Below are 15,321 nucleotides of genomic sequence, written 5' to 3' on the forward strand. Positions count from 1 at the left end.
GGCCGTTTTTTAAAAGTAAATGTTCTAGTCAATGATCTAGGCAGCACATTTTCTTCTCTCTCCTTCATTTTACAATCTAATGGTTACTGACTAGAATGGCTCGGGGTCAAAATCGGAATCGATTAATCTGCGTTATTTTTTTTAATCAGTTTTCTCAAATTAAGTAATCAACATTAATTAGTTGATTACTAGTGTACTTACTTAGCCCTAGTGTGTATGTATGTATAGGAGTATTGCTGTGTATTTACATCCATACTAGTTCAGGGTATTGTTGTTGTTGTCAATGTTGTTGACAGAAAAAAGCAAAAGATATGGAGATTGTACCATAATGCTTCCCACTGCATTATGTATACCAACAATTTCCATCAATAAATAAATATTATATAAAAAAAATAGTGGACATACTCAAGACTTTTTGTACTGACATTATTTGTTATGAGTATCGTTATTTTTTAAATGGTCAATGCTAATTTGTGGATGCTATTAGCTATCAGCTATTTATCTACCTGAGTTTTGAGCACACCAAAAAGTATCCGTTTTCAGTTTCCTTCAGATATCTAAAAAGCATTTTTCATTATTTCATTATTAAGTGATTTTAAGGGCCAGTATGGAACCAAAAAATGGTACAAAATTAGCAAATTCTTCTCAATGACATTAAAATCAATGAATACATACGGTATAATGAAAATACTTTTATTATGTGGTTACAAAATAGCCACAGTAATCAGGATATTAATCCAGCTGAGTGACAAGGCAGAAGATTTCACAGGATTTACTCTGCAGCCTCCTTGCCCTAAGACAGAGAAATTGAGAAATGTAATGTAATTGAGTAGGCACATATGTTGACTTACAACACATTGAAATATGGCAAATTAGATTTACCTTTCCAGTATCACGGCTCTTTGCTCTCATCTTGTTGACCTGGGATTCAGCAATGTCAGCACGCTCCTCAGCCTCCTCTAGCTCATGCTGAACCTTCCTGAACTTGGACAGGTAGCCGTTGGCTTGCTCCTCCTAATAATGAGCAGATGTTTGATGAGTACAGAGGCTTTGGTTCTAAAGCAAACTTATGGCTAATATTATTAATGTGAAAGGCAAGACATTTGGCCATATAGGCAATATAAGAGCTTACAGCTTCCTCAGCCTGCCTCTTGTAGGCTTTGACCTTCAGCTGCAGCTTGTCAACCAGGTCCTGCAGTCTGGTGACATTCTTCTTGTCCTCCTCAGTCTGAAAAGAAAAAACATCTGTCAATTGTTGTACTCCTCAAGTTAAATGTATTTCAATAGTGGTTAAATAAAGTTTGTACCTGGTAGGTGAGTTCCTTCACCCTCCTCTCGTATTTGCGGACTCCCTTGACAGCATCAACACCACGTCGTTGTTCATTCTCAACCTCACCTTCCAGCTCACGAACCTTTACATGAACAACATTTTCATATCAGACACGGTCTTCATTTTATTCATTACATTCTGAACAATTTTCATCTCACCCAAGTTTAGTCACTCACCCTGGACTCCAGTTTCTGGAGTTGTTTCTTGCCACCCTTCATGGCCAGATTCTCAGCCTCATCCAGGCGGTGCTGCAGATCCTTCACAGTGACCTCCAGGTTCTTCTTCATCCTCTCCAGATGGGAACTGGTGTCCTGCTCCTTCTTCAGCTCCTCTGCCATCATGGCAGCCTAGATGACGGCATGATTGTTTATAGAAGGTAGGGTATGATGAAAACATATCCTTAATGTTCAAATATTTAATATGTTAAGCATGAATTAAGAAAAATCTATCACTACTTACATCAGTGATAGCTTTCTTGGCCTTATCCTCAGCATTTCTAGCCTCCTGGACGATGTCATCAACCTCACTTTGGACCTGAACCAGGTCAGCCTCAAGCTTCTTCTTGGTGTTAATCAGACTTGTGTTCTAACATTCAGAAACAATTTGTTAAATGTTAAATGATAAATCTTTTGAAAGTACTGTGGAAACGATGGAAAGAATTATTTTATGTGAGGTAAAAAAATATACGTCCACCTGAGAGTGCAGAAGGCTAACACGCTCACTGGCATCAACCAGCTCCTGTTCAGCCACTTTGCGGCCTCTCTCTGTTTGCTCCAGGGCAGCTCTGAGCTCCTCAATCTCAGCCACCATCAGGGTGTTCCTGCGCTCCACCATGGCAACCTGCTCCTTCATGTCTTCCTGTCCTCTGACAGCATCATCAAGATGCAGTTGGGCATCCTAATAGAAAACATGGAATGACAAAAGAGATGTCATGCTACCAATAGACAGCTAGGGTGTTTTATGGAGATACTTGTCAAATGGATAGTGATGGCGGTTAGATGAGATCACATACTGTAGTACCCTTGTACTACTTCATTCTATAACTGACCTTGAGTTGACCTTGTACATTTCTCAGTTGTTTCTGGGACTCAGCAGCCTGGCGGTTAGCATGGCTCAGCTGAATTTCCATCTCATTGAGGTCTCCCTCCATCTTCTTCTTGATTCTCAGGGCATCATTCCTGCTCCTGACCTCAGAGTCCAGAGTGCTCTGCATGGAGTCAATCACCCTCTGGCTGTTCCTCTTGATCTGCTCCATCTCCTCATCCTTTTCTGCAAGTTTCCTGTCAACCTCACCCTTGACCTGGTTGAGTTCAAGTTGGACACGAAGAATCTTGGACTCCTCATGCTCGAGAGTTCCCTAAACAAAGAAAATGAAGAATTTTTAAAAATTAAAACATCATATAACATCATCATTTCAGTTTATTAATGTGTAGAAAAGCCCGCCTGAATTTCTACCTCAGCCTCCTCCAGGGCTGTCTGGATCTCAGACTTTTCAGTTTCTACAGTCTTCTTGGCCTTCTCCAGCTCATGGATGCTCTTTCCAGTCTCACCAAGCTGCTCAGTCAGGTCCGAGATCTCCTCTGCAAATATGCATGTTACAGGATATTACAGTAAACAATATTATGTGGATGTTTAAAAAATATTTTTGATTGAGATATGGATTGGGTTGATTTGACTCACGTTGCAAATTCTTGTTCTCCCTCTTCAGGGTCTCCAGGTGGTCAAGAGACTCCTCATAGGAGTTCTTCATCTTGAACAGCTCAGTACTGAGAGAACGAGCCTCTTTCTGAGCACCCTCCAACTCTGCCTGACCCTCCTCGTACTTCTGCTTCCATTCTGCCAGGACCTTTTAGAAACAGTTTTTGTTGTGAGGCTTATATTTGTTCAGTTTTCACATACATTCCACATTTCAATGTTTTGGAGGCATTACCTTGTCAAAGTTTCTTTGCTTCTTGTCAAGATTGGCAGCTAGACCATTGGCTCTCTCCACATCAATCATGAGGTCCTCAACCTCACCCTGGAGTCTCTGCTTGGTCTTATCCAGAGAGGCACACTTGGAGTTGACAGCCTCAATTTGCTCCTCAGCCTCCTGCAGACGCTGAGCAAGCTTTTTTCTGAAAATACCAATAGATTGATGTCAGTGGGACATTATGGGTTTTCCTCAAGAAAATCCAAGGCTTTAATTAACATCCAAATTCAGTTTTTTTGCATCTTTAGCACATACTTGGACTCCTCAAGCTCCTCAGTGCGCTGGATGGCATCAGTTTCATACTTGGTCCTCCACTGAGCAACCTCGCTGTTGGCCTTGGACATGCCACGCTGCAGTTCAGCTTTAGCCTCCTGCTCTTCCTCAAACTGCTCCCTCAGGAGGTCACAGTCATGGCGTGCAGACTGAACAGCATGGGCCAGGGCATTCTTGGCCTATGTGTTAACAAGTGAGGGTGTTAAAGCCTTTCACATAATGTGTACTTAAACCTGGCCAATAAAGCTGTTTCAGATTCTATGTAATCCAATTTCTTCTCTTTGTGTATAGGTTTCAGTACCTTGACCTCCTCCTCATTCAGTCTCTTCAGCTCCTCAATTTGTTGAGTGAAGGCCTGTTTGCTCCTGGTCAGCTGAGACACAAGAGCATCTTTCTCCTCAACCTGGCGGCCAAGCTCACCATTTTCAGTCTGAAGTCTTGCTCTCTGAGCACTGAGGTCATTGACCTGACGGGCACCCTCATCACTCTTGGCCTTGGTTTCACTAAGTTGGTCCTCAAGGGTGCGGCACATCTTCTCCAGATTTCCCTGTTTATGAAAATGCCCATTAGTAGCACAAAGTTTATTGTAAGTTGTTTTGTTTAAAAGATAACATGAGGGTAAACATCTCATCAACCTTAGCTTTAGCAACAGCCTCCATATTGCTGGCGAGATCATCAATTTCCATCTTGTATTCACTCTTCTCCTTCTCAAGCTTCTGCTTGACACGCTGAAGGTTGTCAATCTGCTCTCCCAGCTCAGCCACACTGTCGGCCTGCTTCTTGCGGAGAGCTGCAGCAGTGGCTTCATGCTGCAGGGTGGACTCCTCAAGGTCACGACGCAGCTTCTGGAACTCAGCCTCACGCTTCTTGTTCATCTCAATTTGAGCAGCAGTGGCACCACCAGCCTCCTCAAGCCTTTCACTGATCTCCTCAAGTTCCCTGGAGAGATCAGCTCTCTGCTTCTCAACCTTGGCACGAGCTGCACGCTCAGCCTCAATCTCTTCCTCCAGTTCCTCAATGCGTGCCTATTGATAACAAGAATATTGGTAAGACAGAAAATTGCAAAAAAGCTCAGATTTTGACTCGCTAGAGAATAATTAAACCTGAAGCTCCTTGATCTTCTTCTGCAGCTGAGCACCCAGTGATTGTTCATCCTCAATCTTGCTAAGAAGTTGGCTTGTTTCAAAGTCCTTCCTATGTCACAGTAAAGTAAAATAAATGTCAGTAAACGCTTACACAAAAGTGTTTAGTCGTATTTTGATTAAAAGTTTGCATAAATAGTGTTGCTCAGTGGAATATGCATTACTTCTTCAGCTTCTCCTCAGACTGTTGCTTGTCGTTCTCCAGATCCATGATGTTCTCCTGGGCCAGCTTCAGGTCACCCTCAAGCTTTCTTTTAGTTCTCTCAAGGTCCATACGGAGCTTCTTTTCTTGCTCCAGGGAACCCTCAAGCTGCCAATTTGAAGTTTGAGGTGAGCATGTGGGAAAATGTATCAAATGTAAATTTCTTTGTAAGCTCCTGTTGGTTAAGAACTTACATCATCCACTTGCTGTTCAAGCTTAGTCTTGGATTTGGTCAGAGTGTTGACTTTGTCTTCCTCTGCCTGAAGATCATCAAGAGTCTGCTGATGGGCCTCTTGTAGGGCTTTCTTCTCCTTTGTTAGCTTAGCAATGGACTCATCCTGAGAGGCCATCTCTTCAGTTAGGTTCTTGACCTGCACATAGATAGTTTTGAATTAGTAAACAGTGCAACTATGATATTTTATTTACAACACACCTGATCTGCTCTTTAGAAATCCCAACCTTGTTCTCGGTGGCATGTTTCTCTTTCTCCACTTTGGCCAAAGTCAGCTCCAGATCATCAATGTCCTTCTTCAGCTCAGAGCACTCATCCTCTAGTTTCCTCTTCTTGGCAGTCAGCTCAGCATTGATTTCCTCTTCATCCTCCAGTCTCTCGGTTGTCTCTTTGAGCTTGGCCTCGAGCTGGATCTTACTTTTGATGAGACCCTCACACCTCTCCTCAGCATCATTGAGACCCTCATTTCCCTATTGTAAATATAAGATAGAAGCATGACATCTGATTTGTATTGAAAACACAATGCCGAGACTGGGTAGTGGTATGATTGTGAACATAAAATGGTACAATATATACACTTACAGATGCCACTTGCAGTGCCAGGTCGTTCCTCTCTTGCACCAAAGCCACCATCTTCTCCTCGAGCTCCTTCTTCTTGGCCTCAACCTTTGCATGGACATCTTTAAGTTTTTCATGCTCCTCCTTCAGGGTGGCCAGCTCCTTCTCAGTTTCAGCACTCTTCAGTAGGGGCTTGATCTTGTAGTAAACCTTCATCCATGGCCAGGTCTTGACATTCATGAATGAGCGTATATTGTACTGGATGGTGTAGATAGCCTCTCTGTAAAAGTAAGGTGGTGATTCTTATCTTTAAGCCTTCTATATTAAACCATGACTACATGAAATGGGTAGCAAGTGAAATAGGACTATACAAGTGATACAATTCAAACTATACACATCTTTAAGCCTTTTGAGCCCTAAAATAAAATAATAATATATAAAAAGTAAATTGCCTCCTTTCCATCATCTTCACAAACTCCCTCCTCATCAGGTATGCACGGCAGAGAGCCTGAGTCATTGTGACCAGGGAAGCCAGTTTCTCATCTCGCATCTCCTCAAGGGTACCCAGCAGGCCAGCTTTGAAGAACACCTGAGAGATAAAGGAAAATATCAGCATGAACTTGATGTAGAAAAAGCTTAGCTCTTGTCTGTACTCGTGATTATAAATTGCATGAAACATATCTACCTTAGTGTGTCCAAACATGTACTGGGTGTGATCAACATCAATGGATCCCAAGAGCTTCTCAGAAGCCTTCTTGTTATCAATGAATTGACCATCAGGGATCACACTGGCATTCAGCACTTTGTATCTGGACAGAATAAATACATGTACATATACATTATTACTTTTCTCCTCTATAAATGCAGTATTGAATATGTGTAATACATCATTGGCTTTCTCAGTTCACCTCTGCTTGAAATCACCATATAGGATTCTGCTTGGGAAACCCTTTCTGCAGATTCTGATACCCTCAAGCACACCATTGCACCTGAGCTGGTGGATAACCAGGAAGTTCTGCATGAGACCTGTTAATATAGAGATATGTGTATTTTTCAAGGGAAATTCAGTTAGAACAATGAAATGTATAATATCAGCTAAGCTCTCTACCTGGTTTCTTAATTTCATTTGGAATCAGACAACGCACAAAGTGGGGATGGGTGCTTCTCAAGTTGGTCATCAGTTTGCCCAAGTTCTCCTGTAGAGATAAGAATACAGTGAAATCATCTCCTCACCTCTCTTTAGGATGATTGATTAGTGTTATATTGGTTTAATATACATACCCTGAACTGAGATGACACAGTCTGCATGGAGCCACCCTTCTTCTTACCACCCTTCTTACCACCACCACCAGCCTCTGTTGACATACAGACAAGTGAAAAATTCGACAGCTGAGTTACATGCATAGAAAATCTATAGACTGGATATTCCTGTATTAGCTTTTATACAGCTTTTTGTTACCCTCAACAACAGGTGGGTACAAGACAGGCAGGAGTTTAACTCCTGACTTCTGGTACAGCTGCACAACAGAATCGTTCAGTGGATCCTTGTTCTTGTCCAGCCACCCAGCAACATTGTAGTCCACAGTGCCGGCATAGTGCACGAGGGAGAAGTGGGCCTCAGCCTTGCCCTTGGCAGGCTTGGGCTTCTCGAAAGCCTTAGTCTTGCCAAGATGTTGATCATACAACTTGTTCTTGAAAGTGGTGTCAGAGGCCTTGGGGAACATGCACTCCTCTTCAAGGATGGCAAAGATACCCATAGGCTGTTAAAAAATATTTGTGGTTTTAAAAGAAGTCATTATGAAATAATATGAATCTAGTTCTTCATCATTTTGATTAAAACAAACCTTTTCTATAAGCTCAATGCAAGCGGCCAAGTCCATGCCAAAGTCAATGAACTCCCAAACAATTCCCTCTTTCTTGTACTCCTCTTGCTCCAGAACGAACATGTGGTGGTTGAAGAACTGTTGCAGTTTCTCATTTGTGAAGTTGATGCACAGCTGCTCCATACTGTTGAACTGTGATTGGAAAAATGGAATATGAATGTCCCCAATTTAAATTATATTACATTGTTCTTTGTTTGAAAAAATATGTGAAATTATCCTCACATCGAAAATCTCAAAGCCAGCAATATCCAGCACACCGATAAAGAACTGCCTTGGCTGTTTAGTGTCCAACATCTGGTTGATACGGATGACCATCCACAAGAACATCCTTTCATAGATGGACTTGGACAAGGCCGACACTGCGTTATTGACCTGAAATAGAATATCAAAGCCATGGTCATGCTATATTCAGACCAAAAAGTAAAATGCTTACACGATAAAAGCAGGTAATTTCATAGGATTTTAATCCTTTAATACCTGTGGCACAGTCTGACCCTTGGTGACAAACTCATTTCCGACTTTCACTCTTGGGTAGCACAGAGCCTTCAGCATGTCAGCAGAGTTCAGGCCCAGGAGGTAAGCGACTTTGTCAGCATCTACAAACAGGGCAACAGTGTAGCATTTGGTGAAATTTATAGCATTTGGGACAGCATATGAAACAAGTTTGTCCACATCCATCTCCTCTCCCTAAATCAAAAAGTTTGGCCAAGATGGTGTGGGTTGAAATACTATCACAAACATGTGAAGATATCGGAGTGACCACTGTTTTGTATATTACTTTTCTAATCCTGAGGGAAATTTAGAATACAAATATCCATGAATACACATGGCGATATGAATAACATGATGGTATATCAATTTTGGGTGTGGTGTAGCAGCGGTCCATTCTGGGTTTAAATTCCAAATCTGCCAATGCCAGTTTGTCTGCTAAACATCAGTCATTTTAAACTTTAACTTAACATAATAAAATGTTCTCAATGAATAAGACTACCTTGTAGTTATTACTAGAACTGACTGATTCAGTATAGTGTCGTAACCTACCCTCAGTGCCATCAGGCTCAGCCTGCTCCTCACGCTGCTTCTGCTTGAATTTCATGTTGCCATGATGGAGCACAGCACCAGTCAGCTTATAAATGGTGCATTTCTCCTCATTACTGAAACCCAGGATATCAATGGCATCCTGTAATGACAAAGTATTTGATTATTTTAAAGCTTTCTTTAAGAAATTGAAGGGGGGACCCATTATTGGAAGACTTACATCTGTGGCATCCAACTCCTCTTTGTCATTAATGCTCGCCACAGTGATCTGACCCTGACTGCACATTGGGAAGTCATAGGGGTTGGATGTGATGAGGGACATTTCTGTCAGGATCAAAACATTATTTTAAAAATTCAGAATTACATGTATTGATTTTTGAACAATTGGTGAAAATATTAACCTTACCTATAATTTCAGGCTTGTGGTTGGTCATCATCTGGAAGAAGATATGGTAGCCTCTCTCATCAGGAAGCTGGAATGTCACCCTAGACTTCTCCAGCAGGTCTTTTCACATAGGAAAGGATTTATTTTAATTTGATACATTTAAGGCAATAAAAGAGCATTTCTACTTGGAACAATTATACTTACAAGTCTCAATATCAGCACTAGCCAGTTTTCCAGAAGTGCCAAAGTGAATTCTGATGAATTTTCCCTGTTTGAGATTACATTTTGACATAACATGTATTAATTTAGCACATACTTTTAACTAAAGCAGGTATTCAAGTATTCAATAAATATTCAAATATTTAGCAATAGACCTAAGAGTAACAATAAAAACTGCTTTTACTAATACAGAAAGCACACGATGATAGTGTAGAGGTTTAAGTAGAAATCATTAAATTTTTTTAAAAGAGATTCTAATAGATATAAAACGAATTACATGATAAGTTTGAGTTAAAAGGAAAACCCAAATAAGTTGATTTTATCTGAAAACGAAAAAAAGAAAATCACGTTAGACATTAGATGAGAAACTAAACTTACGAAACGTGAAGAGTTGTCATTCCTCACAGTCTTGGCATTACCATAAGCTTCCAGCAGTGGGTTGGCGGCAATGATCTGGTCTTCAAGAGAGCCCTGCATGTCAATAAATATATTGTTACTGAAGTTCATGTCTGTGTTGCTATGTGATAATTAGCCTATAAATATGCAAGGGGTCCTATACCTTAATTTTTCCACTGCTGGCTGGTGGCTCTGACTTCTTGCCACCAGACACTGCAATTGTTGCAAAGTACTGGATGACACGCTTGGTATTTACAGTCTTGCCAGCACCAGATTCTCCACTGTATTAAACAGAACATATTGCAATTTTCTATATCACAATTACAAAGTGTACCAGAAGAATACATAGAATATGATGCAAAGATTTAGCCCTCTATTAAAACTGTAAAAAGTTTTAAGGGATGTATTGACACTTACGTGATCAGGACAGACTGATTCTCCCTGTCTTTGGGGCAAAATAGAGATTTACATTAATGGTTTATTTTATATAAAAGAATCAAATATACAGTATAATGTATCAATATCATTCAGTGTTGGCTTTAAAAACAGAAAGCATACCTTGAAGCATGAACTGAAATGCGTTGTCAGAGACAGAGAAGATGTGGGGTGGGGCCTCCACACGCTTCTTGCCTCTGTAGGCATTCACCACTGCTTGATCGTATACGGGGAGCCACTTGTAGGGGTTCACAGTGACACAGAAAAGTCCAGAGTAGGTCTAGAATGAAGAAATAAAGAAGATTGTTTTTTCAGCTTTCAATTTTTTATTTTATTTTTTTAATTTGATCAAAAGTGTAATGCTTACGTAGATCATCCATGCTGCATAACGCTCTTTGAGGTTATACAAGACGGAGGCTTCATTGAGGTGGGTCATCATGGCCATGTCCTCAATTTTGTCGTATTTGGGAGGATTTAAAGGGAAGACTTCGTCTTCCTTCACTGTCCTTTCCTAAAACCAATGTAGAAAACAGCTTTAACAAAGAGATGTATTCAAGAAACTTTCTGTGATAATGTAATTTTATCATCAGAACAATTTAACTCCCTTGCTAAATTACCTCCTTGGTTTCAAGCGTTTCAACAACAACTTTGCCTCCTTCCCTCTTTTTTATTGTACCCTTGACGTACAAGTCCTCTTTGTCAACCACATAGCAAGCAGTCTTTGCATCAAAGGGCTTGGTTTGGGCCTCAATTCTCTCCTTCTCAGGCTTACGAAGGTAAATGGCAGCTGGGCCATATTGCGCCATTTCACCGTCCCCCATGGTTGCTGGTTACTGCATTAAACATGAAGAGCAGACAGTTTCGACATAAACTGCTTTTCATAATCAGATACAGACAGACACAGTACTGCAAATATAGTGTCATCGTCATCAAGAGGCAAAACAAGGAAAACCACAGTTGTTTGCCGGACCTCCATTTATGGAGCTTATCAATGTACATAGGGTACTCAAACTGTACAAATCTTTAAAAAGTCAAATACAACACAGTCTTTTGATATCTAAATAATAATGGAACCAATTTATTTACTGCATTATTGTCCTGAAATCTAATCCCATCCCTAAAAATCTAATCCCATCCCTATCATACTTATATACACGCATTGAATATACATACATATCCAAAACACACTATGCAAACTACTGAAGTTAATAAGCCCCGAGAGGCCGTAAGTTACACTGATTTTAGAACAGCTAAGGGGCGTTGTTAGGAAATACACACAAGCAGAGCGCCTGAAACCCCCCTTATCTGTTCTAAAATCAGTGTAACCTATGGATTTGAGTGGCTTATTTCTTTTCTAAAACGGTTACTACATATAGGCTATAGAAATATATTTCCTGTAGCTGAATGGTTGCCAAGCAACGCCAAGATGCAGCTTCTCTAATTTTTGTAGACTTTTTCTGAATCGTGTTCGATGCCGTTGTAAAATCCAGCAAAATCATAATCAAGGACCGGAACTATCCGTTATAGAAGAGCATTGACAATGATGGAGCCTTATCAAATGTTCCCATTTCCCTGTTGAAGCTTTTTAAAGTAGTAAGATATCAATGACTTGGTATGGATGTTTAAACATAAACTTCCATTCTCAAGATCTTTGGCGGAATATGAGAATCATAACTAGGCACAGGTAATTGATGGTGTAGGGATATAGGACACAATCTGCTGATAAATATGTTTATACAAATTAGGCCTTGAATGGAGCTACACCTGTGTCATAGTTCATACCAATAATTAGTAAATGCCTCATAAAATATTTAGTTTACTTGAAGGCTTGTTTCAATCGTTTAGCTGTTCAGATAAATCAGATGATGAATCAGATGTAGTGCCTTACCTTTTCCTCCCAAGACCAGATGAATTTTCCTAAGTTGAGTATCTAAAAATGTTAAAACATACAAAGTCAAGTGTTTATTATAGAAATAAATGTAATGTAAAATTTTAGCAGTCCATGCTTCGAGATGCAGTCTGCCATGACACATTCTGTAATAGGAGGAGCCGCCTCCTGTCTGCCTGTGTCTGTGAAAGCAGGGTATGACTTACTGTGCACTTGACTCCCCCTGGCCTTTTGCAGCTCTCCACAGCCCTCCACAGCCCTCCTTATATTGGCCATATTCTGTCAACTAAGCAGAGTTCCAATAAGGCAAAGTGTGTTTGATTGATGTGTGTGGATCTATTTAAACATCATCTCAACCTGTCACAAACAACAGTAAAAGAGGTTTCTCACCCCAAAGTGAGGGCCATAATTATGTTCCGTCTTTGTGACTCAATTTATTAAATGATTTTGTGTACATTGTAACCAATTCATTTATGGATATATTAGGATTTAAAAAGTTGATATTAAAAAACATTTGATATCTGGAGATGCTCATTATGGTAAACTATGTGGCTATTTTTAACTGAACAGAAAAGCAACTGGAATAAGAAGTTAATGGTATAGGGCACATTGAGCAATGTTGTCCATAATTATGTTTTCTCTATCAACATACTATAAAACAGTAGGCCTATACTTTGATAGTAGTGTGATACAAATGCAATTGTTATCATATAATCTAATTAAAGGGTAATGCCTGCCCCATAAGTCTGTTCACCTATGCAATGTTTCTTTTATGGCCAATGACTTGTCTGTTTTTAAAATATATGTGGTTTGTAAATATCAGTTTACTAAATGTTGTTCCTCTTTAATTTATAGGCTCCCTGAAATAAATGGCATGTAATTAATATGTCCTTCAGATGTTAATATGCTGTACTCTATTTATGCCCACCCCACATTCATGCATATAAATGGCATGTGTCACAAGTGTTTTGGCACTGGTAGAACTAGTACATTTTAGGGCAGCATTCCAAAAGTGAAATGCACAGCAGTTTTATGACTGGTGTTCAGTGACAGATTTCTTGTACGCCCTCTTCATGCCTGGACACACTGCATTACCAAAAGTACAACATAGACATCAAGGTAAAGAAATTGACGCTTTAAAGTAGGTATCACAAGTCATCAGGAGCAATAATTTATTCTGTGTGCGTCCTTAACCTTGTGACACTATATAAATAGTTGTTAACCTTCTAGGCTAACCATGTTGGCCTATTATGGTGTTTTGATTGGTGCCTCTCCAAATATGTGCAACCGGCCTGCAGCTCCATAGTTGAAACACCATGCTGTCATATTTGTCACAGAGACTGTATTATGTTCCATGTAGTTTGAAGGCACCACTGAATGTAGTGTATCAGCTAGGGTAATTATACAGATTTATTAGACCTTGAGCGTTGGAAAGGCCCATTTATGTGAATGGAATATTATGCAGCACTCTGAAGAACCGTATAATAAACTGCCTCCTATTAGTTATACTGACACGCATTATTGATAAATGCATTTGCATCATTAGTTATTCAATTGCTATTTGTCTTTTTCTCTCAAAGTCCAATGGGATATTTTTTTTTTGTATTACAGATCACTGAATTAGAAAATAATGATGGGCAAAGAGCCATGTATGTCACTCATTGAGCAAAATGTCACAAACTAGCCCATCATGTAGCGTATGCATGGCAAGGCAAGGCACCAGGGGCGACTCTAGGATCAGACCTTTAGGGGTGCTCAGCTCCTAACAGGGGCGTCACTAGATCTGCACTGGGGCAGAAGACCCCCTAAGAAAATGTTGTATATTTTAATGTTTAAATGTATCAATCTGGTACACTTTTTTTGGTTAGAATTGATTATTTACATCTATGGATAGAAATATTGGTGCTGTAGCTTAAACTATTTTGCCCTTTTGCAATTTTAACCATGCACACATAGGTGGGATAGTTATGATGATACTGCAATAAGTTTACAACCACAAAACATATTTACTGAATTCCACAGTTAAAAAAATAGTCAAAAATAGAGTACATTTCAGCACTCCATGAAATTATGTTGTACTGGTCACCTGCGCTGTTCAGCCAGTTAATAAAATATAAGATATAGTCCATGAGCCACAGGGGGTCGTCACTACCACTTGGGGGGGCAAATTCTCACTATATTTTTCTGAAAGCTACATATCTCTGGAGTACGAAATGGTATGATAGCAAGTTTGATCTTGTAGCTTTGTGGCTGTACAGGTCTTCAAAGTTGACCTCTGATTTGAAAAAAAAAGGAAATTCCACCCATTGGCTTTTTTTGTTAAAACACTCATAAGAGCCCAGAAAATAATCCAAACCTTATTATTACTGATGCATATATGGTGTTTGATGTTGGCATACATATTTTGACTCATTGTGTGATTTTGCTCTTCATTTTGGTAGATATATGTGCAAAAAAAGCTAATTTGAGTTTTCAAAGCAACATGTTACGGCAATACCTGAATGCAGACCTTATTGATCATTACTATTCTACCTTTCTTACTTTCAATTGCGAGTTGACATTAATGTTAATGATGACATAGGTCTGCAGTACAAATGTTTTTTTTTAAATTGTGGTTGAAACGAGTACAAAGGAAGAAATCTATTCATTGAATTCATCATCATCAGAACAGGAGCACAGAGGACGCCATCTCTTTTATTTTTTTTTTTTTTTTTTTTTTATTATACCTTTATTTAACCAGGGAAGAAAATCACATTGAGATAGATATCTCATTTACAAGTGAGCCCTGGCCAAGGACTGTAACAAGATTCTGTGATTTTCACAGCATCACTGCTGTTTTTGAGAAAAATGTGTACTGTATTTGTGAATACAGTATGTTGCTGTAGTTTCGCTATGAATTATGGTCAAAAATGGTCAAACTACAGTAATAAAAATTTGCTGCAAATCATAACACAGTAATAAATCTGACTCCTCCCTCACTTGTCAGCTTTTTGAAAATTTTGAAAAAACATGGCGGAAAATCAGTTGGGGTTTTCTGTTTTCTTTTTGCACATAAATACAAAGTTAAGCTCCCAGATAGCAAGGTGACATTGATATTATGTTGATGTTCCATCCAAATCATCATTTTGAAAAGATATTGAAAAGTCATGGATTTATGGTTTACTGGGAAATTTTGACGTGGTGATTGAAACGTGCACCGCGCGACGACCAAGGGGGCAGGCGAATTCCCGGAAGTAGAAGAATCGACGTAGGTTGGAGGGACCACCTCTCTGCTAACTCCCATAGAAGGCCATTCATTCTAGGATTTTTTTGAAATACCATAACTTCATATAACATATATCCTGTGTCGATATTGTAGCTTCTGTGTAATC

The 15,321-nt window shown here is 39.6% G+C and overlaps 1 protein-coding gene across 1 annotated transcript; it reads right to left on the reverse strand.

Moving 5' to 3' along the window:
- Positions 1 to 703: 703 nt before the first annotated feature.
- On the reverse strand, positions 704 to 12,200 carry LOC121680849 (myosin heavy chain, fast skeletal muscle-like). The gene is made up of 40 exons (XM_042060397.1): positions 12,157 to 12,200; positions 11,951 to 11,992; positions 10,680 to 10,895; positions 10,430 to 10,573; positions 10,186 to 10,342; positions 10,045 to 10,072; positions 9,791 to 9,908; positions 9,610 to 9,702; positions 9,217 to 9,280; positions 9,034 to 9,132; positions 8,848 to 8,951; positions 8,631 to 8,769; positions 8,067 to 8,185; positions 7,812 to 7,961; positions 7,551 to 7,721; positions 7,166 to 7,466; positions 6,988 to 7,061; positions 6,815 to 6,902; positions 6,615 to 6,732; positions 6,392 to 6,515; positions 6,159 to 6,295; positions 5,731 to 5,986; positions 5,376 to 5,618; positions 5,111 to 5,287; positions 4,879 to 5,024; positions 4,676 to 4,766; positions 4,208 to 4,597; positions 3,874 to 4,119; positions 3,555 to 3,751; positions 3,261 to 3,444; positions 3,011 to 3,176; positions 2,786 to 2,910; positions 2,379 to 2,687; positions 2,024 to 2,227; positions 1,790 to 1,915; positions 1,507 to 1,677; positions 1,308 to 1,412; positions 1,133 to 1,228; positions 883 to 1,014; positions 704 to 793 (listed from the first exon to the last, which is right to left on the reverse strand). The coding sequence occupies exons 3-40, from the start codon at positions 10,881 to 10,883 to the stop codon at positions 773 to 775; spliced, it is 5,817 nt and encodes a 1,938-aa protein (XP_041916331.1). The 5' UTR covers positions 10,884 to 10,895; positions 11,951 to 11,992; positions 12,157 to 12,200; the 3' UTR covers positions 704 to 772.
- Between the last annotated feature and the right edge of the window lie 3,121 nt (positions 12,201 to 15,321).

Source organism: Alosa sapidissima, chromosome 13 (assembly GCF_018492685.1).
Source record: "Alosa sapidissima isolate fAloSap1 chromosome 13, fAloSap1.pri, whole genome shotgun sequence".
NCBI lineage: Eukaryota > Metazoa > Chordata > Actinopteri > Clupeiformes > Clupeidae > Alosa > Alosa sapidissima.